The sequence below is a fragment of the Osmerus mordax genome, chromosome 15, assembly GCF_038355195.1.
Source record: "Osmerus mordax isolate fOsmMor3 chromosome 15, fOsmMor3.pri, whole genome shotgun sequence".
In the NCBI taxonomy this organism is placed as follows: domain Eukaryota; kingdom Metazoa; phylum Chordata; class Actinopteri; order Osmeriformes; family Osmeridae; genus Osmerus; species Osmerus mordax.
Window position 1 is genome coordinate 11874478 of NC_090064.1, and position 26911 is coordinate 11901388.

Consider the following 26911-nt stretch of genomic DNA (forward strand, 5'->3'; position numbering starts at 1 on the left):
TCCCGGTACAAAAAAGAGAAAAAGAAGCAGAGACATTCTGTGCACCACAAGGACCTGGGGGGGAGGTGCTCCTCAGGGGAGGGGCTCCTGGGGGAGAGGAGAGGGGCTCCTGGGGGAGGGGCTCCTGGGGGAGAGGAGAGGGGCTCCTGGGGGGGGGCTCCTGGATGGGGGGGGGGGGGGGGTCCTTGTCTGGGGGAGAGGGGGAGAGGGGGTCCTGGTCTGGGGTAGGTCCTGGTCTGGGGGGGAGGGGGGGGGTTAAATGAGGCAAGCAGTTCCAGTTCTACTGCAGCATGCTCTTGATTGTCTTGTTGGTTGATTCATCATTCAAATGCTTTGTTGTGTACCTGCAGTGGACAGACAACACATATCACTGCCAGGATCGCAGTGTGTACAACTCAAGGCGTGTGTGTTATCTGTAGTCAGTGAGTGTTTTAATGTGCCCTGCAGAGTAAGCCTTGTCCAGTCGTGTGCTAGGTTTTTGTTCCGGTCGTGTGGCTGGAGACTTAAGGCCCTTGCACACTGAGTGCGAATTTATCGTATGCGTTTTTTCGCAATCATCAGCCTCAACATTCGGTGGCTCTGAATTGCCCAAAAACCTATCAAAATGCCGGCTATGGATGCGAAAAACTAAACTAAAACTAAAATCTAACCCGATACGAACTTTTTTTTTACGGACGAAACTTTCGGAGGCAGAGTGTAAGCGCGATTGAAATAACGTGAGGTCGTATTTATTTTTTAATGTGCGAACATTTCGGACACAAATTTCGGACTCAGTGTGCAATGGCCTTAACACCTCCAGGCTCTGGTAGCTCTTCAGGGAAGGAGAACCAGGGTGAAAAGAGCCCTGTCCTACCGCTGAGGTGAAGATGGAGCCGCTTACCTGAGAGCGTTGAGAAGACCTTCCACGCTACTTGGAGGCTGGTCCCTGAGGACCTTGATGCAGCCTTTCATCTGAGGAACACACAATGTCACCAGAGATCAGTACACACACAGTGTTTGACATGTCACCAGAGATCAGTACACACACAAAAACATCAAGAGAAAGTTGAATAAATTGAATAATTTGAATAAATTAAGAAAAACAACTAATCAATCCCCTAAAAATACTAAGAAACTGAAATGAGAAATAACAGGTCTGACTCACATCTATTTTGGAGGACTTGGCAAAGGCCCCCACAGGGTGGACATAGTCATACAGGATGATGACGCCCACCATGACCCTCAGGCAGAAGGACACGGTCTCCTCACTGGTGAAACGACTACGATACTCCCTGGCCAAGCACGAGGGCGGAGCCAGGCACAAGGGCGGAGCACACATGTTATTAACGGATCAATAAGTGGAATATGAATTGACCCAGAATTAGATTCATGAATTGATCCCTGTCAGGGTTGGCAGTGTCAGATTAGGAAGAAACGTGACTTACGGTGTTTCCAGCATGACCTTACACACACTGGCCATAGTGCTTAAACAGTCCGTTGTGTTCTCAATGGGCAAGTTCTTATTCTGAGAAGAGAAAGATAGTTCAGATTGTTCTACACGTTTCTCATCAATACATCCCTCAGTTCACCCATGTCAGTTACAGGTGTAATTTCAAACTAGCAAGTTTGTAAATCGTCTGTCCTACCTCGGACACAAACTTTGTTGTTCCATCGCTTAATGTTTTCAACATGGGTGTGGCGTCGGCGTAGAACAGAGATATCCGATTGGCCAGCTCGTTGTTCACTTCATTCTCTACCTCTGCCTGAAATGTGCCATTAGCATGAACATACATTTATATATATTCACTTTCATTATTGAGTCGCAAGGACACCTTCCTGCTTCAATCCCACCTTCGCTTTCCAAGGAAGGAAAGCCGTGAATAATTCCTTACAATGTCTGGATCACACCTTAAAATCTCATCACACATGCACTGAATACATTGATAACAGACACTTCTCGTCTTGTCCAAAATGTGGTTCAAATACCTTGACAGTGACTTAAGTGCTGAGCTGTAGGGAATGCATACTGGCTGGGGGATGGAGAAGGAAGGGAGGGAGAACAAGAGAGAGAGAAAGAGGTACAGAGAGAATGACAGAGAGGGGGGGGGGTGAAGACAGTAAAAGGGAGAACGAGCTAGAGAGAGAGAGAGAGTGACAGGTCCTAATAGCCAGCCGTCTGGCTCCATTTGCCTAATGGCATATCCTCGCAAGGGGGAATAAAACTGCTGGCCGAACAGATCCAAACGTAGACGTGCGCCTTGATAAACATGGGGGAATTTCACTTCATTTGATTCACTAAAAGGCCTATTGAAAAATGCAACATTTCACTGAGCGCTCTCTAGAATGTTTGTGATGCTATTGGTGTCTGCTGTGGCTTTGATGTGTGGTGATGTGTACAGTCGAGATATAGGAGACTGAATGGGACTCAAATCCTTCATTGCCACAACAATAAAGACACAGCACGTCTAAACCAAAACCACTGCAACACCTATTGAGAAAAGCAGCACTTTTTTTTTAATCTTCAAATTTAACTGCGATATTTTTATCATTTAAAAATGCAGAAAGCAAATTACACAAACAGTATGCTTTCAGTTGGGTTTCAAATCTGTGGAATCCATTTCCAGCTTAATCACTGTCGGGCTACACAGCCATCCTCCAACAGCATGTCAGGTACAATTTATGTAGTTAACATACAGCAGTAGGAATATGTAGGTGATAATGGAAGACTTAATTGTGTGGGGTTTCCCTTGTCTTCCAGTTTGTCCCAGGGGTTCAGTATTGTTGACACTCCGGCTGCCCAGGGCCTCTACCCTCCTCGGGGACCCTAGCCGGAGACACGCTACTGATCTCAAACCAGCTCCTCTGCTCTCTGTAGGCTCAGACCCATGGAGGGGTGGCTATGCTGGTGGTCTCAGATTCTGATGTGCAGCCCTCCGCTGTTACACTTGGCTACGCTCCGGCACACCTCTCAAATATACACCCCCCCTCACACACACAACCTCTGGAGCCCACTTCCTGTCTGACACACTCCCCCTTGAACTGAAGATAAGGGTAAACATCTACTCCTTCCTTCCTCCTCTCCTCTTGTGCTGTTTGACGTCAAATTAGTTACTTCTTCTCAAACATAGCTTTCCTTCATTTCTTCAATGAGGGAGAAAAGGAAGGAAGGCCAGAAGGAAGGAGAAAAGAACACGAAGATCTGGGCAGGGTGACAGTCCCAAAGGTGTGACAGAACGGGAAGGGACACAGAGTAAACCCACTCCTGGTGGCCATGGACATCATGTCCTGATTCCCTAACCATTGAGCTTGAAGCCCCAGGGTCTGGGTCTCAGGCCTGGGTCGAGAAGGGGGGGGGGGGGGGGGGGGCATGTCTGGCCTTGCTCACCGGTACGTTGTTGATCCTCATACGACTCAGGGTCCTCCGGTAGTAGCTGAAATCATTCTGAATGGCAGGATTTGTCATCTGCAAGCAAGAAGAATGAAATGAACATGTATTCATCAAATGAGAACAGGGCTTGGTGGTGGGGGGGCGGGGGAGGGAGGGGGTGTTAATAAGGTAGCTCACACCGCCTGCGGGGGAACATGGGGTTCTGGATCAGACCTGTCCGTCGTCATGATAGCACGTTTTAGGAAACAGGGCAGAATCATAGCTGCAGGCCAGTCTGACGCCCACTGGAACCCTCTCTGATTCCCATCTATTAGCTAGAGTGGGTTCGGCTTTGCGTCCGCTTCTAAGAGGCCGCTCCTGTTAGCGAGAGGCTGCCTGCCCCCCCACCCCCTCACAGGGGGCTGGGCAGCGGAGTGGTGGGCTTTAGTGACAGGAGCATCAACAGTGGGGAGGGGGAAGGGCGTCCAGGCTGAGGGACTAGGTTAGCGACACCAGAGAGCTCCGGGGGTAGAGGCATGGGGGGGGGTTTGGCTCAGAAAGAGTGGGAAGCTGTCAAGAGTAAAAAGCAGCACAATGGCCATGGCCTCCCACATACACCGCACTTCACAGACCCCTTTATTTATTTCAGATATTTCCTTCGGTCAACAAACGTCAAGCGCACAGACACAGGGACTAACTTTCCTTTGGAAGGTCGGAGTCGGATCATCCGCGTCGACATCTACAGCCACCTGTGTGAAGGCCTTTGCGGCGTTGCAAAAAGACACAGACACGGTCGACAGGAGACGCTGGGTTTGTGTGGTCCCCCTCTCTGAGCAGCCCGCCTGCACCTCCCAATCACAGACAGACCACACATCTACGGAAGGGTCACCCCACACAGCTTCCTGTAAAGAGGATCATTCACCCTTCTTCCTCAACCACACTGACCCTCCCAATAAGCCACGGGCCAATCAAGCTGCTCCAATAGGAGACGGCTGGCTAATTAACCCCCGAGTTGGCCACATTACTCCAGAGCCGTGATGTCAGTCGTGTGAGCAGGGTAATCCTGCCACAGTAGACTGGTGTCCACAATCTGCCGGCCAGACAGCCCATCTCGCCAGCGAGCGTCTGAGACGGAGACACAGCCCTAAGTAGGTCAGGGCCGTGAAAGATTGATGAATGGCCCTGTCGTGCCACCTTATACCCCCCTACCTTCATGCCCCTACCACCCCAGCACGGGCACGGGCACTAATTGGGGCGGCGCAGCAGAGTGCCTGAGGGGTGACAGGGCGTTGGCGCTGGTGTGCGAGTCTGAGGGTGTATGTGTCAGGATTGGGTAGGTTCATTTCAGTTCAACATTGCCTGGGTTCACCGAACTATTTCCCTGTCTGTCCTAATGAGCCCAGTGGGAAGGATGAGATTGCTTTTGTCTGCAGCCTCCATACATTACCACACCTCCTCACACGCCTGCTGCAGCCTCCATACATTACCACACCTCCTCACACGCCTGCTGCAGCCTCCATACATTACCACACCTCCTCACACGCCTGCTGCAGCCTCCATACATTACCACACCTCCTCACACGCCTGCTGCAGCCTCCATACATTACCACACCTCCTCACACGCCTGCTGCAGCCTCCATACATTACCACACCTCCTCACACGCCTGCTGCAGCCTCCATACATTACCACACCTCCTCACACGCCTGCTGCAGCCTCCATACATTACCACACCTCCTCACACGCCTGCTGCAGCCTCCATACATTACCACACCTCCTCACACGCCTGCTGCAGCCTCCATACATTACCACACCTCCTCACACGCCTGCTGCAGCCTCCATACATTACCACACCTCCTCACACGCCTGCTGCAGCCTCCATACATTACCACACCTCCTCACACGCCTGCTGCAGCCTCCATACATTACCACACCTCCTCACACGCCTGCTGCAGCCTCCATACATTACCACACCTCCTCACACGCCTGCTGCAGCCTCCATACATTACCACACCTCCTCACACGCCTGCTGCAGCCTCCATACATTACCACACCTCCTCACACGCCTGCTGCAGCCTCCATACATTACCACACCTCCTCACACGCCTGCTGCAGCCTCCATACATTACCACACCTCCTCACACGCCTGCTGCAGCCTCCATACATTACCACACCTCCTCACACGCCTGCTGCAGCCTCCATACATTACCACACCTCCTCACACGCCTGCTGCAGCCTCCATACATTACCACACCTCCTCACACGCCTGCTGCAGCCTCCATACATTACCACACCTCCTCACACGCCTGCTGCAGCCTCCATACATTACCACACCTCCTCACACGCCTGCTGCAGCCTCCATACATTACCACACCTCCTCACACGCCTGCTGCAGCCTCCATACATTACCACACCTCCTCACACGCCTGCTGCAGCCTCCATACATTACCACACCTCCTCACACGCCTGCTGCAGCCTCCATACATTACCACACCTCCTCACACGCCTGCTGCAGCCTCCATACATTACCACACCTCCTCACACGCCTGCTGCAGCCTCCATACATTACCACACCTCCTCACACGCCTGCTGCAGCCTCCATACATTACCACACCTCCTCACACGCCTGCTGCAGCCTCCATACATTACCACACCTCCTCACACGCCTGCTGCAGCCTCCATACATTACCACACCTCCTCACACGCCTGCTGCAGCCTCCATACATTACCACACCTCCTCACACGCCTGCTGCAGCCTCCATACATTACCACACCTCCTCACACGCCTGCTGCAGCCTCCATACATTACCACACCTCCTCACACGCCTGCTGCATCTACATGCCAGGGATTTATGCTAATTGGAGTTTGCTGTCTGGCGTTCAAACAATCGGGAGATCAGTTTGCCTCCTCCCTCCTATTGACTAATAAACGTGTGTGTGCATGTGTGTGTGAATGTGTGTGTGTGAGCCAGGGGCTTCCATCCAGTGACACAACAGGGTATTATGTGGTCTTACTCCTGCCTTATAAAAGGTATATTGTCCATTCTGCCAGGCACCTCAGTTCAGCCCCATTTAAGGACAGGGGGCCAAATCCAAGTCGCCAATTAAATACTTATCATTAGCTCATTGGCTGCAGCTTAATCACAGAGGCACTAATTAAAAGAATAATAACACCTCGTTAGGCCACTGAGAGCTAGCAGCTTATCATAGGAAAAGTACACGGTGTTCTGGGAGAGGGCCCTGCCCACTGCAGCCCAGTGCTGGGGGGTAGAAGGGAGGCTTCACTGAGTCTGTGTTAGGCCGAGTTGAGTAGAGTGGATTGGGGGAAGTGAGAGAGAGAGAGACATAGACAGAGAGAGAGACAGAGAGAGAGGAAGGGAGAAAGAGACTCACCTTGAGCTCGTCAAAGCGCAGGGTGAAGTGCAGGATCTCGGCAAACTGCTTGGCCAGAGCCTGCTCCCTCTCCAGGTGCTGCGTGGGGTCATCGTACGCCTCGCTGGTCAGCGCCCCCAGGAGGCTGCGCAGTGCCGCCTCTGTCATCAAGGAGCGGGGTGAGGGTGGGGACAAAGAGTCACACTCAGGTTAGGAGCAGATTAGGGGGGGGGGGGGGGGGGTCCGTGTGGGTAAATGGTCACTTCAACGTCAAGTCCGCTCGGTTTGGAAATAGGACCAGGCCTGAGAGCAGTACTGGAGAGGGGTGTGTGTGTGTGTGTACAGCAGCAGGAAGAGTCCCCCTCTTGGGCGGGTGGGGGTGCTTGGGGGTCTTCTCTTGCTCAGATGGTGATACAATATGAGACTAATTATCTCAGTGGCATGAGATTAGGCTAGGGGGTGGGGGATGGTGGCATGGCTGAGTGTGTGTGTGTGTGTGTGTGTGTGTGTGTGTGTGTGTGTGTGTGTGGGGGTTCAACTAGGATTACACTTATTGATGTGACAGTGGATAATTCCAAAGACTGAGCCTGGCTGACACTACAGGACACACCTTGGGATGCATCAGCCCAGATGGGAGAGGGGGTCTGAGCTGAGGAGGAACCACGACAAGAACATGAACACTGGACATAAACCATGAACACTTCACTGAGGGTTGATTACACCGTAGGCTCTGATCTGTGACATTGCTTGTTAACTCTACAAAGGACTCTACAAATGACACTTGAAATGGCTTGAATACATTACTGGAGGAATGAATAAATCATTCAAATAACCTGCCTGAGATCTTACAAACTCCAACCAACAGTGTTGTCTTAGTTCATAGTCCGAGTACAGCCTGCGTCTATCAAAGACCACGTTCAATAATCCCCAAACAAGACAAACACACGTGAGCTAATACCTAATAAGGTTGTTGGACAATAGCACCGAGGCCTGCACACAGCTGCCCCTCATCGTTATCCATCCTTCTCTACCACATACATGAACTGGCTACAGGAGGATGACCGCTCCAGGAAGAAATAAATACCTCCCCCCCCCCTCCACTGTCCACTTCAGGTAACCGTGGAGGGAGTGTTTCAGAGCCCAAATGCAAGCTGGCAGGGCAGTGCAGTAAATTGAGCATGTTTGCCATTCCGTAATGACCCCTCCCTCCCCCGCCTGCTTGGCCCAGCGTTTAAGGGCCCGGCTCTGATTAAAAATGGCCTGAGTGGTGCATTTTTTCCCCCCTTCCTCCTTCGCCCTTGTCCCAGTCAAAACAGGAGTTCAGATGGGGCTGCTTTTAGAGCTGACGGGATGGAACTACTCTAGCATGTCTGGGGTCTGGGGCGGGGGGAGGGGGCGGAGTCCGGGGGGGGGGGGGCGTCTGATCGCATCAGGTCACGGCAGAGCAGGCGAGCGGAATGCTGGCTAGCAGGCTCTTCAGCCCCGCTCGAGGGAGGGGGGCCAGGTTGGGATGTCCAAACCCCGCTGACCCATCATCTTCATCTTCCTCCTGTCCAGGAGTGAGAAGCTTTGGAATAATATGTGTTTTGAATGGTGCGTCATGTAGTCATAGTACCGGGTCAGATCAAATGTGAAGGTGGCTAATACACAACCTGTATCCACAACACAGACAGCTCTGGTGTCAGCGCCATATCCAGAAGATCCACAGCCAGCAGGGGTCTGGGAGAGGTTGAGGCTGGGGGCCTGGGAGAGGCTGGGGGACTGGGAGAGGCTGGGGGACTGGGAGAGGCTGAGGCAGAGGCTGGGGGACTGGGAGAGGCTGGGGGACTGGGAGAGGCTGAGGCAGAGGCTGGGGAACTGGGAGAGGCTGAGGCAGAGGCTGGGAGACTAGGCCTGAGGGCCTGGGGCTGAGACTGGAGGAGAGGCTGGGGCTGAGGATAATTGCCTTCCTAGCCTCGTTCTGAGAGTGAGGCTGACCCTGGAGTGAGAGCAGCCATGCGGAAGGCCAGGGTGGGAGGTGACCTACTTCATTACATAACACAGGCAGCCTCAGCCCTGGATGTGGCGGGCTGGCGGGCGCGCGGTCTGGCGCCAAATGTGTTCATTGACTGCTGGCTCATCCGCCGCCAGGATTAAAGGGTTAAGGTCAGGGGCGGGCTACGGAGCGGGCGACGCCCCCTGCCCTCAGGGTCAAAGGCATCGTTGGTCTCCCCCCCCCACTCCTTCCCATCTCATCCTCTCTCCCTCTCTCTCTCTGCAGTCCCTCTTGGCCTCCTCTCTCTTCCCCCCATGCTAATGAGACCTATAGCCTATTCTGCAGGAGGAGTCATGAAGAGTGCAAGGCAAGCATCCCACTGATGAACACAGAGCTACAGTGGCTTACATGTTAGTTATTGTGTCTCCAAGCCTGAGTGTGTGTGTGTGTGTGTGCGCGTTTCTGCTGCTCAGCACACGATTCTGCCGACAAGCACACAGACGGTTAAGGTCATGACTGTAGTGAGAGAGTGTGTGTGTGTGTGTGTGTCGCATCACTTACAGAGAAGGTGAAATTAACCTCTGGTACAGGCATGTATCTGATCTCATGCATGTGCACAGGGTTTACCCCTGAAAGCCACGGGTGAGTAGAGGGCATGTTGAATCTTCTGTCTGTGTTCTGCCTTCCCTCAGGGAGGGAGCAGGGAATGTCCTTGGATCTATCAATCTATAGGCTTGTGTGGGTGTCATTGTCGTTTTTGTACTCTGACCACAGAGAGTGGAGGAAGAGAAGGAGAGTTTGAAGGAAATAAAGGAGATGGAGGAGAGGGAGGAGAGAAGCAACAGAAGAAGCAAGGGGGAAGGAGAGAAGGAAGACAGCGTGAGGAAACGAGGTGTGGACGAGGTGAACGAAGGAGGAGGTCAAGGTGATAGCACCTACCTAACCTCTGGGAGAACTCGTAGAACTTCTTGAGCTTGCCCACGAGGGGGACCACGGCGGCCCAGGCCTGCTCCTGCAGACCCTCGTCACTGGGGTTCTGTATCGCCTGGCAACAGAGGATCCAACACAACATCATCATCACCTTTAGGAATAACTCGACACTCTTTCTTTTACACCAGGGCTCCATTAACCAATAACTGATCTTGTGTCCCCAGCCGCCATGTGGAAAATAAGATACAATTATTATCTAATCTTATCTGGTGGCTAATTAAGGTGAAAGAGTGTGTGTGTCTGTGTGTACAGTGTGTGTGTGTGTACAGTGTGCGTGTGTACAGTGTGTGTGTGTGAGCATGGGTCTGGCCCGGCTACCTCTCGGATCTCCTGGCCGGCTCCCTTGTAGGCCTGCAGCTCGTCCAGGATGCCCTTGGCGTCCTTCAGAACTACGTCCACCTGCTCCCACAGCTCGCGCTCTGCCTCCGTGGGCTGGGCGTCTGGGCCACACACAGACGCTAGCATTACTAACACGGCCAAGCTAATGTATAACAGAATCTAAAAGTCAAGACGGAATCCTGCAGGAGAGAAGGTAAGCCACGCTTGGAAAATATCTCCACTCACATACCCCCCACCTCCGCACCCTCCTTCCAACACAGCCAGCGCTGTGCTGCTGCGGGGCTGTATCTAGGTCATTAAGAACACCTAGGTAAGGCTGAGGAGGGAGCAGAAGTACTCCTCTCCATAGAGATCATCTGGCTTTCTAGCGCCTCCTGTCTGCTTTGACGGAGAAGTGCTCCTGCTCTGGACTATGAGGAAGGAGCTACAAGATAAAGGTGGACGAGTTCTGAGACCTGGAGCCAAATATCACTGGAAATAACTATTGGAAATAACCTCTTTGTGTGCGCACAGCACACAAAGAGGCTATTACAGCAGGGAAACTCAAAGTTAAGCAAAGTTGGAGAAGCTGACTAGAGTCTTGAGGCAGAACATGGGGTGGTGGAGGGGTAAGGAGCAGAGTTAAGTGCTTGGGTTTATAATGATTAAATATGGATGAGATCATTATGTGGAGACAGAGAGAGAGTAAGAGAGAAAGAAAGAGAGAGGGGAAGAGCATTACATTACATTTACAAAAGCAGTGCTATAAAAACTGAAGAGTGAGTCTCACTTTCAAAATCGAGGAAAAAGTTGGGTTCTTGTTCCAGATCTGTGCAGGTCAAAACTTTTAGGAGGTTTCCCATGTTACCACACCTGTAGAGAAACACAGAGAGATATGTGAAGAGAGAGACAGATATTATTTTGAAGAAAAACAAAGCAATTGAATATTAATAAGGGCGCACCACTTACACCCCTCCCCCCACTTGGGGCCCCTATTGTATTCTGCCTCTGTGCCCCATTACCCATCTGAACCCAGTAACCCAGATGTGCCATCACACACACACGCACACACCAAGTTCCCCTTGGACCCTTGTGGTTTTCCTGTGCCACACAGATGTCAACTCCAAATAGACTGCCACCCCTCACAACAGGGACCACTTTACGGGAACAACTTTAGACCCCCTCCTCCTCGCTGGTCTCCTCTTCCTCGCGGTCTCTCTCACACATACACAGAGAGAAGACGTTGCTCTATGCAAACCAGCGCATTCAATCAACCACAGAGTCCTGTGGGGACACGTGCTGCATAGCACCATGGGGCCCCCCAGTATCTGTCCAGCAACCATGAGAACAACCCCAGGCAAATACCTAACTTTGTCCTGTGTTCCCATTGGCCGGCGACAGCAGAGTGTCCGACCAATCAGCTTCAACAGGCCAGTCACCACACAGAAACCAGATGGACCCTACAGTGTAGGTGCAGATAGAGACCATCGTCTGGAAGGTCTGGTGTGAGAACAGACATCCCACGGTGGAGGCCTTGGAAATGTGTCGGGTACCAGTTCCAGATTGAGAAGGAACGGTTGGTTCTTGGAAAAGGAGGCCAGAGGGGGGGGGGGGGTTACACCACATGAGAGTTGTATCTAGTGTGAGAATCAAGCCTCCCCCTTCTCCCCCGGCCTCCCTGCTCTCTGTGAAACCCCCAGGTGTGTTACCTGGAAGAACACACGGAAACCTCGAAACAGTCTGAGCCAGAACACAGTTCGTACAGTGGAACACCTCAAGCTGTTACTGTGTTCTACTGGGTCTCCACGGGTACATGCAACACACACACACACACACACACACACACACACACACACAGCAAGGGGTCTTGGGAAAGATAATGTCTCTCATTCTCACACACACCTAGAGGGATCTAGAGTCTCAGTAAAGATAACATCTCTCTCTCTCACACACACACACACACACAATGTGGGTCAGTCTCATCTTATGTAAGCAGGAGTGACAGTTTGAAGACTAAGGAGCACCTCCACACGTGGTGATGTTGGGAAGCAGGCCAACCCAACCAGGACAGATGGTGACAGAGTGGATATGACCAGTGACAGGTTGGTAACCTCGTTGACGGCGTGAGTTTGGTGGGTGTTGTGATGAATCTAAAGGGGAAGATTCGGCGATCAAGGAAGAACTTACTTGCTTACTCAAAAAATGGATTACAGATGTTAATGAGTTCAGGCCTGGATCATTGGTCCATCAGAGCCTGGTGCTTGGTAGTTTAATGAATGACGAGGGTATGGCTTATATACTTATATACAATGGAGTATAGTTTCCATAGATTTCCTTCCTCCTAAAGTAGTAACACAGAATGAAACACTGTTCATTTTCAGGCCTTAGAGGGTGTACTATAACAATATACATAAATAACACATACAGTCTCCTCACTATCTTAAGTTTGAAGGCTCGTTTCATGTAGAACTGAGTGACAACTGCAAGATGACATATGACCTTGACTTAACAGGTGCCACGCCAAGGTCAAATTTATTGTTACACTGGTGGTTGGAATTTGAAAGACGTGAACATTGTGCAAGGTAAGATGAATCAAGGCCAACTGAAAGGTTTTCAAATAGCCTCCAAGCATTCTGGCCCAGGTGTGGAGTAAGACTCCCTGACTGCCCCCCCCCCCCCTCCCCCCCTCCCTCCCTCCCTCCCTCCCTCCCTCCCTCCCTCCCTCCCTCCCTCCCTCCCTCCCTCCCTCCCTCCCTCCCCCCCCCCCTCCCCCCCCTCCCTCCCTCCCTCCCTCCCTCCCAGGACTGACCCGATTTCGACACAGCTCACGGCCCACCAGGGAGGAGCCAACCTGACACCTGCCACAGCAGCCGTGCCCTGCAGCCCTCCGCTAATACACCCGGAGTGGCAGCCTGGCACACTGGCACCTGACTGGCACCTGCTGGGCAGGGTGCAGCAGAGGGCCCGGAGTGCCCACCAGGCAGAAGAAACTAACTTGATGTGAAGGAAATGGTGTGTTGTAGAGGTCAGGCTTAAGGAGGGCTACTAGTCTGTGATTCAGGTATTTGCATAACTGGGCTATTAAACAAATTAAATATGAATAATATACCATATACAGTGTCTGCATTGTGGGTGTGATGGTGCTGTATTATATATTAGCACACTTTCAAAAATATCTCACTTAAATTTTTTGGATCACACAAAAAAGCATTAACATTTGATTTGAGTAAATTACCCCTAGAAAAAAAGACCCAGCTCCAGCCAAATAGTGCAAGCCTTTCATTCCCAGGTTGACATGCAGTGTGAGTGGGCACTGCCCGCCCCACCCTGCCCTGGTCCTCAGTCCTCTACTGCCATCTCTCATGCAGTGGCTGAGCACGGTAGCAGGCAGGGATCACAGAACCACCGTGCCAACGTGGGCACCGCCTGCCCACAGCTCCTCTGCGCCTCAGGAAAACGAGGTCATTTTAAGGACGGGGATTTGTGGGGCTGCAAGTCCACTGAAGGATCTGGAAGCCTGGGGTTACAGTCACGTGAGAGATTAAATGAGGCCATGTTTTCCCATTTTTCTCCCTCTCCTGCGATCATATTATTTTGTCATGCCAGCAAAAATGTATTTTTGAAAACTGTAAAATTACAGACCTGCAGCTTACTAAGAGAACATGTTCAAGCATAAATCTGTTAACCAGCCCTAAAAGCCTTCATATATCTATCGGTGCTGCCACATAAAAATTATAATACATCTCAATTAGCCAAAGAGTGTAACCTGGTGATTAAGGGTCATTTGTGGGCTGATAGAGTGGGTGTGTAGAGAAGAGTGGGTGTGTAGAGAAGGGAGGACGGATGGAGAGGAGAGACAAGAAGAGGAGACGAGGGGAGAGACAAGAAGGGAAGACAAGAGGAGGAGAGACAAGAAGAGGAGACGAGAGGAGAGACAAGAAGGGAATAGACAAGAAGAGGAGAGACAAGAGGAGGAGAGACAAGAAGAGGAGACGAGAGGAGAGACAAGAAGGGAATAGACAAGAAGAGGAGAGACAAGAGGAGGAGAGACAAGAGGAGGAGAGACAAGAGGAGGAGAAACGAAAAGGGAATAGACAAGAGGAGAGACAAGAGGAGGAGAGACAAGAGGAGGAGAGACAAGAGGAGGAGAGACGAGAAGGGAATAGACAAGAGGAGGAGAGACAAGAGGAGGAGAACGAAAAGGGAATAGACAAGAGGAGAGACAATAGGAGGAGAGACAAGAGGAGGCGATAGGAGAGCTGGCAGAGAGTAGAGGAATGCCAGTGAGACAGTCAGAGGAGGGTGTGTATGTGTGTGGGGGGGGGTCATGTCCCCCCCTCGTGGGTGCAGACCCTGGTAGTAGGGGGGCGTCAGCAGGGGCCAGGCTCTAGTGCAGGGGAAAAAAGGCGGGGGTGTTGTTGTTTTGGACCCCCCCACTGAGAGATCGCGTGCTCGCAAGGAGAAGAGGGGGGGTTCGTCTAAGGCCAAGGGGCATTACTTCACAACCGGGTGCCCGCGAAGTGCTCTCATTGGCTGAGCTGCTCTACCCAACCCGGCGCTGTATCCATGGAGTCAAAAAAAGCTGGTGCCATTGACAACAAGCTGCCAGCCAATCAGAGGGGAGGTAAGGGAGAGGAGTGGGTACAGTTGTAGTAAGACTTGAAAGAACATGAATATATTCATACAGATGAGGTAATGTGCCAAAAAACGTCCGGATTAGAGGATGAGGGAAGGAGAGAAAGAGGGGAGAAAGGGGGGTGCTGGATAGGATGAAGGAATGTTTACACATCACCGAGCACCAAGAATTTGCTTAAGCTAACAACCCTCAAAAACTACATTTTGATGGGTTACGTAAAAAAAAAATATATATATTATCAAATTAAGTAAATTTTTATTAACCGAAAGGCAAAATGTCATTGTGTTTTTCTTGAACACTTCCACATTAGTACTGACATGTTATTAATTTTTTCCCTGAACAGTCAATTTCAGAGGCTATGATTGGTCGATCAAAGGATCAGAGTCCAGAATAGCAGCCGAGATGACAACAGCCTGATGATGATGAGGTGACGAAGATGATGAGAATGGAGGATGCTAACAGAACCACGCCCATTTCATGTCTCAACCTTTGGATAACCCTCCAAGATGGTCAACCACACACACACACACACAAACTTACACCCCCCTCCATATAAAAACACCCGGAGCCTTCCAGGATCAGTGCAAGGCTCTCCATTGCGTTATCCTACATAAACAGCTCGGGGTGCTGGGTAAGGGAGTGCATTCCACTACTACAGCATGACGAGCCACGTGGCCAGCCTTACTACGGCAGCCCAGCCCTGCCGTGGGGGAACCATCACGCCTGCCCTCGTGTGCCCCGCCCCCCATCCCCCGCCCCAGCGCACCGCAGACAACCCGGCTTGATCACGTGGCCGCTGCCGTGGAGAGAGAGAGAGAGAGAGAGAGAGAGAGAGAGAGAGAGAGAGAGAGAGAGAGAGAGAGAGAGGGGCATGGAGACGTGGGGGTGGGGAGAGCATGTGTGTGTGTTTGTCTGAGAGTGCCTGTGTGCGTGTCTGCGCCTAGCCAAATACGACGCGCTGTTGCCTGGCGCTATATCGGAATAAGATCATGGGGATGTAACTAAGAGTGTGTAAGCAGCGCGAATGAGGGCGCGGTTGGCGTGCCGGCTTGTGCCGGCGCTTTTGGGGAGGGATTGGGCAGTGTCAGACTGCGGCAGAGAGAAAGAGAGAGACAGAGAGAAAGAGGGGGAGAGAGAGAGACAGACAGAGAGACAGGGAGAAAGAGGGGGAGAGAGAGAGACAGAGAGAAAGAGGGGGAGAGAGAGAGAAAGAGGGGGAGAGAGAGAGAGAGACAGAGAGAAAGAGGGGGAGAGAGAGAGACAGAGAGAAAGAGGGGGAGAGAGAGCAGCGCAGCTTTAAACTTGACCTAGATTCTCTGGGTGACACGCCACATCGCATTAGCCCAGTGGGCCGGGTCTGGACCCACCAGAGCTGGCTGACGCTGGTCCAATTAGACAGGCAGAAAATTTGGGAGCACTTCCTAAATGCACGAATAGCCCCTCCATCCCTCCTACCACACCCCTTATCCCCCGGTAAACTACCCCCCACCCAGCTGACCCAGGGAGCTTACAGGGGGCACATGGTGGGGGGAGTGGACGGAGTTTGTTTGTTTATGGTTTGAACTGGATCACCCCATGGCGGCCACGCCCCTCATGTTCAGGTTGCAGGGGTAAACACAAACCTAATGCCCCCATCACCCAGATACGGGCTGAATCAAAACAAACGTTTGGGGGCATGTCCGATAAGGATGTGAAAGACGAGAGCCATAACAGCGCTTCAAAACCACACTCAACAACACCATAGCTGATCTCTTACAATCATCATCATCATCATCAGGCTGGCCTGCTGTAACCCTGCCATACTTATGCACTGCACATTTCCCTCAATCTCGCTTATTGTAGGATAATACTTTTACACCTTTTGGGGGCAAAATTCCTACCGTGGATATCAACTCATAACTCCATGTGCAGCATGTCAGGACCGACAGACGAGCCTTCTATTCTGTCGTACTCCTTCCTCCTCACTCCTTCCTTCTCCATCTCACTCATGTTCACTCTTCTCCTCCATTCGTATCATCAGAGGGATCACCGCCTCTCTGAACTGCACCTGAACAAGGCCGGAAACCATGGAAACAACCTCACGCACACACACACACCCCAGACTGCTGGAGAAGGCCTCGTCAGTGGAGAGACAGCAGTGAGAGGTTGGAGTGTGTTGGAGGGGCTTTGTGTGTGTGTGTGTTTGGGGGGCAGGCAGATTAAAGACAGCTCCTCTAGCAGAGCACCTTACACAATTATAACAGCATGTCCACAGCCCTCCTGCACCAGCCCTCCTAACCATCATTCCACCAGCAGTGTCCTCATCCCGGTAGCTGACTCATGCTGGTCACGACATCGTGAACATGCATCTCAGCCGAGGTGACGTGGAGTCAACCGGAATCGAGTGCGTTCCGCCACATCACCCAGCCTCGTCCCACCCGGGACTCAACCGTGTGCTTCTAGGTTTGATTTTTCCGGATTACAGTGGTAGGATTAAGGTGGGGCACGGTGTAAGCTGGTTTGAGAACAGGGGGATATTTTGGAACGGCAGCTTTATTTGCAATGCTCGGAGCGCCATCTGCGGGACGAAAAGAGAAATGCACAGAAGCTGCAGACATGGTGGAGGCGACCACTCCCAAATGATGGCTCCATCACACAGCAGAAGAACAGGCCACACACTGAAGGCACAGACAGCACATGGAAAGTAACACACCTTTTTTTCTTCTAGTACACTGTAAAGCCTTCACCTAAGGAATAAAGGCCCAATCCCTGAGATCCTCTTCATTTATATAGATGAAGACATAGCTTTTAATATCGTTCTTCAAACTCTTCAGAAGCATACCATTAAAGATAAACCTCTGCTTATGGATTGTAATAACAGACGGGCAAAATGGCAATGAAAGGTGATGAAGTAGAAATATAATAATAACAGCTCTGTTGCCATGCAATTCAAGCAGCTCCTTCAAATATGTGAGATGGACTTTCCAGGTTTATTTACACCTTGTGAATACTATGTAGTGAAGCTAGGAAATGTTGGCTAAGAGCGCCACCTGGTGCTCACACAGAGCTACAACAGATTTGGATTATATGGAGAAAAAAACTGGCCCATTTACGGCAGAGAGGGGGGGGAGAGGGGGGGGGGGAGAGGGGGGAGAGAGAGAGAGAAGGGGGAAGAGAAGAGAAGGCGAGAGAGAGAGAAGAGAAGGCGATAGAGAGAGAAGAGAAGGCGAGAGAGAGAGAGAGAGAGAGAGAGAGAGAGAGAGAGAGAGAGAGAGAGAGAGAGAGAGAGAGAGAGAGAGAGAGAGAGAGAGAGAGAGAAGAGAAGGCGAGAGAGCGAGAAGAGAAGGCGAGAGAGCGATAGATGGAAAGAGAAGGAGCAGCTGGTCTAAGGAAGTAGCAGGCTCTGGGGAGCTGAGAAGGAAGGAGAGAGCATGTCTACCCCTCAGTGGTATGAATAATGCAGATAGGGGAGATCTGAACACACGCCCTTTAGGTTCGTAGTTAACCCAACAAGCCACTCTCTCTGCCTATGCCGGTCAGACATATCATCTCCGGGTACCCATGCATGGCTCGGCTAGGGGGCTGTGGATGAGCATCACCCATGTGTAAATTGTAAGGAAAAATAATTTCAGATGTTTTAGTTAACAAAGCATATTAATGACCAACTCAGGACCCAATGGAGACCGCTAAATTGGCTTCCTTAATATGCAGGCCCATTCAGATTGACCATCTGTAGTGCCACAACTCTACTCTGTGATTGTGACAGTTCTAACACCCTTCATCACCAGCAGCTGGCAGCGTTGCATTGTTATTACAGTGTTATTACTGCAAGGACATGGGCCCTGCACAGATCAGTGACAGAGACTTTCCCAAAGAAAAGCTACGCTAGGACAGCCACCATGCTATTTCATTGGACATACCGGTCATCATCACACAGAAAATGGCATGGTAAAATGCATGGTTACAAACCTGAAACTAGTGTTAGAAGTCACAGAACTATCCATATTCTTCCAACAGATATATCTACCCCTGTTTTATCTGTTAATACCCCACAGATGAAACTGGCCCTTCTAAATGTTAGATCACTAAATAACAAAACATTTCTAGTTAATGATCTGGTCAAAGAAAACAACTTAGACTGCATCTGTCTAACAGAAACCTGGCTAAACAATGACACGGCAACAGCTACTTTGATAGAAGCGTGTCCGCCTGATTACAGCTTTCACCAAGTTTCAAGGACATCAAAAAAAGGTGGAGGAGTCGCAGCTATTTTCTCCTCTAAACTGTTGTTCAAAATCACTGAGCTAGGTGAATTCACATCATATGAATATCTTGCTATAGAGCTCAAAACCGAATCAATACTTTTTGTTATTATATATCGGCCACCCAAGCACTCGCCAATATTCATACAAGAATTCTCTGAACTATTATCACTATGTGTCACTAGATATGACAAAGTAGTTTTAAATGGAGACTTAAATATCCAAGTAAATAAAAAAGCAGACCCAAGAACTATTGAACTCTTAAATCTCCTTGACAGTTTCAATCTAACTCAACACATAACAGACCCAACACACCGGCACGGAAACACACTAGATCTAGTGATAACAACTGGACTAAATATCAATAATATTTCAATAACTGATCTACCCCTCTCAGACCATCATTATATACTTTTTAATGTGGAAAATATCCTAACAAAAAACAAAAAAGAATTCTTAGTCCATAGAAGATATTTAGACGATACAGCTATGATGACATTTTCTGAACAATTTGCTCTATATGAGCCGACTAACCATGATTGCTCTCTGAATGAAATGGTAGAGAACCTCAATGATGCACTATTATCTGTGTTAGACTCTGTTGCACCACTGAAAACCAAAAAGAAGTGCACAAGCAGAACCTCCCCATGGCTGAGAAATAAAAATGTTAGTGAAACGAAAAGAAAATGCCGTGCATCAGAGAGAAAATGGAGGAAAACAAAGATCACTATCCACTACAATATCTACAAAGATACACTAACCACCTATAACAAAACCATCCGTCTAGCAAGGAGAGAATATTTCTCTCAGTTCTTTTCTCCACCATTGACCAGCTGCTAAACACTGTCCCTGCCCCACCATCCTCAGCAGTTAAATGTGAAGAGCTTGCTTTGTTCTTCAAGAATTGTCCAGTCATTTATTGAACAAAATAACTTTGATCAGAGCGAGTATTATTAATAGTGGGGTCGAAACTGGCATCAGTAGATTCTGCAACATAACCATGAGCACATTTACCTGTATCACACTTAGTGAACTTTCCAAAATTGTCAGCGAATCTAACTCCACAACCTCAGATATTGATCCTATACCCACAACATTCTTTAAGCGAGTGTTTGATAGTGTCTCAGGTCCGGTGCTAGAGATTATAAACACATCCCTTAGAACTGGCGTCTTCCCAGATGCCTTCAAAACAGCTGTTGTAAAGCCCCTATTAAAGAAACCCAAATTGGATAACAGTCTACTTGCAAATTACAGACCAATATCAAACCTTCCATTTATTAGTAAAGTACTGGAAACGATAGTTTTTGTCCAATTAAATTCTTTTCTTGAAGAAAATAACATCCTGGAAGTCTCGCAGTCAGGTTTCAGGAAATATCACAGTACTGAAACTGCTCTCACCAAAATAATTAGCGTGACCATTGCATTGTGAAAGACAATTACTTCATATGAAAGGTATTTCTTTGATGACACACTGATTAGGTGTGGTGAAAAAGTGATTGTGTAATTTTGTGCATTGTACTTTGTCAATTGAACATGTGATTACATGTTTGAAAAAATAGACTTTTTGATGATCTGCTTTGAGTTTTGTACTAACAGTTGTGAGGTTTTATCACATACTTGTGAAAATAGTACCAAAGCGAATAAAAAAACTGTAAGAATCTTGGAGAATTCATAAACCAAAATGATGCAGAGAAGTTAATTCATGCTTTTATATCCAGCCGGCTGGACTACTGTAACGCACTTTTCACTGGTCTTCCCAAGAAAACCACTGAAAGACTACAGCTCATTCAAAATTCTGCAGCTAGATTATTAACCAAAACTAAAAGGAGAGAACACATTAGTCCTGTCCTAGCTACTTTACACTGGCTCCCTGTTACCTTCAGAATTGACTTTAAGGTCCTTTTCCTCACATACAAAGCTCTACACGGACAAGGACCTAGCTACATTTCTAACTCCTTTATAAACTACACACCAGCTAGAATACTGCGATCATCAAATGCAGGCCTATTAGAGGTCACCAGAAGCAGTCATAAGAAGATTGGTGATTCGGCCTTTGTCAATTACGCCCCAAAACTATGGAACAAATTACCCATAAATATTAGGGAAGCAAACACTCTATTCTACTCTATTCACTCTATTCTATACTCTAATTTTTAAAAGACAGCTTAAAACCTACCTTTTTACCGAAGCATTTAAGTAATTTTATCTCAAAAGGGTTTTCCTACTTTTAAAGTTGTTTTCTCTCTTGAACAGAGATCTTATTGGGATTTTTATTTTGGTTTGAATTGTTTATCACTTGTATTATTGTTTTTATTGATTTTATGTAAAGCACCTTGAGCTACAATTCTTGTATGAAATGTGCTATATAAATAAAGTCTTACCCTCACCCCACACTCAGTCCCACCCTCACCCCACCCTCAGTCCCACCCTCACCCCACCTTCACCCCATCCTCACCCCACCCTCAGTACCACCCTCACCCCACCCTCACCCCATCCTCACCCCACCCTCAGTCCCACCCTCACCCCACCCTCACCCCATCCTCACCCCATCCTCAGTCCCACCCTCACCCCACCCTCACCCCACCCTCACCCCACCCTCAGTCCCACCCTCACCCCACCCTCAGTCCCACCCTCACCCCACCCTCACCCCACCCTTACCCCATCCTCACCCCACCCTCAGTCCCACCCTCACCCCACCCTCACCCCACCCTCACCCCATCCTCACCCCACCCTCAGTCCCACCCTCACCCCACCCTCACCCCACTTACTTACAGTAGAGCTGAACACCACAGAGCTTTACCTCAGGATCCAGCCCTACGACATCTCCTCCTAGCTTAAACAAATCCATCCAGTCACAGTCAAACACCTACTTGCCACAGTCTTCCCGTCTCCATTTACGATACACGATTTTCAATTCCTTGGCCTACCTGTCATAAACCGTGCCAAGATTAGCTTGCCGTTCGTTCAAGTTAAGCTGTTGTATTTTCGAGTCCCACACTGAGCTTTAAGGAGACCGAGGCAGCTAGGGGATTAGCCTCAGATAACTGACTACACTGTGGTGGATCGCAAACTGACAATGAAGAAGCTGTTCTGTGGACAAAACCACTGTCAGTGGAGCCTTCACGTGGGTAAAGAAAGTGTCTGAAAAACAGGCCTCTAATGAGTCACTCTTACCATAGAAAACAATTCTAAAGAAATAATTATAATGCTGAACAGCTCAACCCCATCACAAGCTAAATACCTATAACCTTCAAATAAGAAGACAAATCTGTGATTCAGGATTGGTCCTTAGTCAAACAGGCCAACCCCCCCCACACACACACACACACACACACACGGTCATCAACCAGGTCTCCAACCATATGGCCAGGCTGGTGACCCTACGCACTCTGGTTACATAAGCAGTGAAGGGAGAATACAGGAAGCTCCAGTATAACTCAAGCCCGCTCTAAAACCCACAATACATTTGATTTCCGTGCCAAGGTTACAAAAACACAGAAAGGATCTCGACCCTGGTGGGGTAGAGGGCAACGGTGGCTAACTGGCCAACCTGAAAAATAGGGCCTATGTCAACAGGAAACCCGTGACAACATGGAGAGGAAAGGAAGAAGAAGAACAAAAAGGAACTGCAAAAGTGGGAACAACCAACCCCTATGTATACATCTCCTGCCAATAATTCAAATAATATTTTAACTGAGATAAAGTTGAATGCCCTCTGCAGCTTTACATATGACGCTGACAGCCTGTCCTAGATGTATGACAGAGACTAGTCAAGGATGCACACAGTTGAACAAAATATAGAATACTCAGGTTAAGATTTTAGCTCCACAAACTGTACAACTGCTGAGAATGAGCTGCAGGAGTGTATACTGTCCTCATTTCACCAGCTAAGCAGGACCAGGGATAGGCTGGGCGGAGCAAGATGGCGGACATGGGAGTCATATTTACCAGAAGAGGAGCAGACAGGGTCAGGAGGAGGGAGGCCCAGCCTGCCGGATGGCCGAGGATCACAGTCCTCCAGCGGAGGTTTGAGTTTCTTTCCTCTGAAAGCACAGGTAAGCACAGCACCGGTAAGCACAGCACCGGTAAGCACAGCACCGGTAAGCACAGCACAGCTAAGCACAGCTTCACGATAAAAAATGGGCATCGGTACAAACAGCAAGGCAAGTCACTAACAGGTGCACCCTGCTATTGTCCTTCAGCTGGCTAGTTGTCTTAAGGAGATCGTGCAGACAGACTAATGGAACACAGATAGGTCACACACACACACACACTTCCTATTAGGCAACACTTCCTCTCATTCAGTGTGGTTTTTTTTACTTTGTTTTCCACTGCTCTCTCTGTTTCCTCCTTTGAAGGTGCACTTTACAGAACCCTGCAATTCCATTCAGGGCCTAGGCTTGAGAGGCCATCTTCATGGCTCAATAAGTTATCTGCACTCCCAATTTACCAACAAGTTCCAACTCCCAACCGAATTATGTCAAACCACAAGCGAAGGAAATTGCTCTGTGCGTTAGGTGTGTCGACACGCCTAACTTTTAGCACCACTTGAGATTTGAGAAGTTAATACTGAGATGGTGAAACAACAGCCAACTAGGGCTGGGAAAACACAGCCAGGACAGTCGTGTGAGGGCATCACCACCCGGAGACTCCCTCGCCGCCTGCCTGCCTACAAACTGCGCTGCCAAAGTGGTCTAGTAGTGCTGGTCACGCATGAATGTGATCTGACTCCCTGGTCCGAGGCTTCCGCCTACAGCCGGGACTAACTGCGAGAGTTTAAATTGGAGAGACAATCGATGTCAACACTGCATTCGCAGTGAACTGATGGAATGGGACGTTTGAAAATGAGCACGAAGCCTCAAGAAAGCTATACGAACTGAGAGAGGGAATACGATAGTAGTTACGAGCTGACGCCTCACAGAGTACACACAACATCCTCTCTCACAATTCAGACGTTCCTGCAACTATGTTCTGCTTTCTCGGCCTGCTTGGAACACGCACAGAGCTACTGTCGTGTAGGGAGTCAGGTGGCTGAGCGGTTAGGGAATCGGGCTAGTAATCAGAAGGTTGCCAGTTCGATTCCCGGCTATGCTGAATGACGTTGTGTCCTTGGGCAAGGCACTTCACCCTACTTGCCTCAGGGGGAATGTCCCTGTACTTACTGTAAGTCGCTCTGGATAAGAGCGTCTGCTAAATGACTAAATGTAAATGTACTGTACAGTGGAACCACCTGTAACACCGCTTCGTGTTCCCATTCTCTAGTGACCCAGCTTTTTTAGCTCAAAGCTAAGCAGCTCTGTTCCAGGCTAAATCCACTGGAGTGGGCTTCACTGGGAATGCTCTAGTGACATCTGTGCCAGAATAGCATGGAGTCAGTTATGCATCACATACAGCTGCCAGGGATTTAAAGGGCTGTCAGGCACACAGTGGAGCCAGCCTGGTTCACTTTAGTAGCGTAACGCGGGGTAAGACGTTACATTAGACCAATGCAAATACAGTTTGGGAGTTCTGGGTCATAATTGGTTTACTTTGGCAAAGATTACTCTGAAACGTCTGAACTGGTAAATACTAAAAATCTAGCCTTGTCCTTTGAATAATCCCCTTTTCCCCATATGGGAATGAACGGACAAAATCTGATAAATTTAAACAGAAATAAATGATGTGTTTGAACTCTTGAACATCAGTGTGCAGCATTCTGGGAGGGGGGGCGTTCGGGTAGTGCAGCATGATGTGAGAGCGCTGAGCTGCTCTACAGGAGATGTGTCTGTACAGCCTACTGCACAGAACAAGGTCAATATGTGGGACAGCATGTAGGCTTGCTGTAGTCCACACGTGGAAAAATATAGGCTGCAAAACAAGCGCTCGCTATGGATTAGGATGGTAGCACTCAATAGGGTTCCCATGATGGGGGGGTCTGGTGATCCATACTGTAGTCTGTAGGAGGGTTAGGCTGCGCTTCGTAATGCTCTCCATCTCACAAACTACTGTACTTCTCAACAGGGATGTTATGAGTAACGCTGTTTTATGGTTGCATCACCATGTCAACAATACCTACAACGTCACGTTACGGTGGAAACCTCATGGCAACGTAACCGACAAAAGGCCCATTTTAGAAAACGGGCGTCAGAGGGTAACATGGTTGGTTGAGAAGGTTTTACCCTCCACTGTGAGGAACAGAAGAAAATGGTCAAGGTGTGAAACGAAATGACAAATACACAAGGCAATGGGAAGGGAGGGACATTCAGTCTAGTGTTTAACAAAATCATCCCTAGCTGGCCTGAACCTCAATAAAAATTTAAAAAACCGAGAGGTTACCGTGGAAACTGCGGCTTCGGTTTCCCCTGCTGTCTGTAAGTGTGTGAGGGAGGGCTCGGAGCCGAGGTGGAAACAACGAACTGACTCACTCCCTTTTATTTGAGGGAGTGTGGAAGATTGCATTCAAAATAGAGCTGGTTACGTAAACCCTAGAGGATACATCTCCTACTGCTTATCTCCAACCAGCTCCCCAACTGACGCCTCATTTCCCTACTAAAACTCATGCAGATCAGTGTTCAGATAGGAGGAGGGGGCTTTGACACTTCGACGAATTTGTGTCACAACACATTTGTAACAGTAGACAGAGGAGATGCTTTGAGGCATCACCAGTCTTTTTCCATCACAATCACGTATACCGGGCATCAGAAACCTGAAAGTGAAGCATTCACATTGTTAACTGTTCAAAATATCCCATACGAGGAGAAGACAGTTTCATACTTTGGTAAGAGATACAATACATGATGCATAAAGTATACTGAATAAGTAGACGGTTCTAGAGAGGGCGTTTTAACACATAGTTAAGCCTCCTTTGATAAAAAGCCCAGAGCGGCCATTATCGAGGTCTCCTTTCTCCGTTCTATAGCTCAGAGTATGGAGGACTCGTGCGGGGGCACCGTGGCAACAGAGGTGTGAAAAATGACTTTCTGCCCCGCTGTTTTGCCATCTGTGGCATCATCTATGCTTGAGTCGCAGGCAGAGGACAGGGAATTATCATGCCTAGGTTTGCATCCTAGAGTCAAATAATTACAGCTACCTTAGCAACACGTTGCCAGGGGTTGAGGATGTTCTCTCACTGTGTTCCTCATGATATAAATCTCCGTTAGTGAAAAGGCATATGTTAGTTACACATTGAATTTCAACCCAACTTCTTTTAAAAGGGCAGTGTATTGTATCATCAGTATTGTCACCTTGCAACAAAGCATCCTGTGATGTCGCCCATCAGTCAGTCAATCCAAAAGTATTTGACTATTTACTCTTGTTCCGGTGTGTTGTGTATATGTTTGTGAGCAGTTGTGAGTCTGTGTGGGCGCAACAGTTCCTATTTTTCCAGGAAGATCATAGATAATCTGTCCTTATCTTTAGAAGAGAGGGGAGTTATTAATAGACTTATTTTAACGGTCTCTATGCAAAAGCCATTTTGCATGTTTCCATTAGGGATGTACCAATTAATTGGCCAGCAATCAGCACTGACAGGTTATAGGCTAAACATGTTATAGTCAGTATCTGACGACTACTTTAATGGCTGATTACTTGTGACCAATTCAAATGTCTGAAAAGGCATCATGCTTGCTTACCAAATGTTTTCAAAGGCTAGGCCTAATGTTTTTTTCAATGGTAAAACAGGTAAAATTGTGCCAGGCTGCTTGGATAAAGTGAGAACTTTCACACTTAGTCAATAAACATGTTTTAGAAGAAAGTTTTGGATCAGGATAACATAATTGCTACTTGTAATATAACAGAAATGTCAAAACAACAAGCCAGTCATTTTATCACTGTATACCTCATTTCCATGTGATGCTTAGTTAACACACATGGGTTATGATATGCACAAATACATTTGAATTCTGCAAGACGCCATCGTTTCAAATCCCTCAAAGACAATACTCTCGAAACCAGTGGAGTTTCAAAGCACAACAGTCTGAATATGAAAAGGTAATAGAACAATTCCCCTACTCTTTACAGGCCGTTAAAAGTCACACAAAAAAGGAAGTGAGAAAGT

At 48.9% G+C, this 26911-nt stretch overlaps 1 protein-coding gene across 6 annotated transcripts in view; it reads right to left on the reverse strand.

Annotated features, from left to right (window-relative positions):
• Positions 1-215: 215 nt before the first annotated feature.
• The window catches only part of fam49bb (family with sequence similarity 49 member Bb), a 31656-nt gene continuing 4960 nt past the window's right edge, over positions 216-26911 (reverse strand). For 3 of the 6 annotated variants that reach the window (XM_067251564.1, XM_067251567.1, XM_067251565.1), the window contains 10 exons: positions 10790-10872; positions 10000-10121; positions 9631-9736; positions 6738-6877; positions 3365-3442; positions 1626-1742; positions 1425-1504; positions 1145-1271; positions 881-951; positions 216-344 (listed from right to left, as the gene is read on the reverse strand). In XM_067251564.1, the coding sequence (XP_067107665.1) occupies positions 281-344; positions 881-951; positions 1145-1271; positions 1425-1504; positions 1626-1742; positions 3365-3442; positions 6738-6877; positions 9631-9736; positions 10000-10121; positions 10790-10862 (978 nt within the window). In that variant the 5' untranslated portion in view covers positions 10863-10872 and the 3' untranslated portion in view covers positions 216-280. Of the gene's footprint in view, positions 345-880; positions 952-1144; positions 1272-1424; positions 1505-1625; positions 1743-3364; positions 3443-6737; positions 6878-9630; positions 9737-9999; positions 10122-10789; positions 10873-16913; positions 16984-22824; positions 22920-26911 lie in introns of those variants that run through there. The other 3 variants (XM_067251563.1, XM_067251562.1, XM_067251566.1) reach the window with 2 other exon arrangements.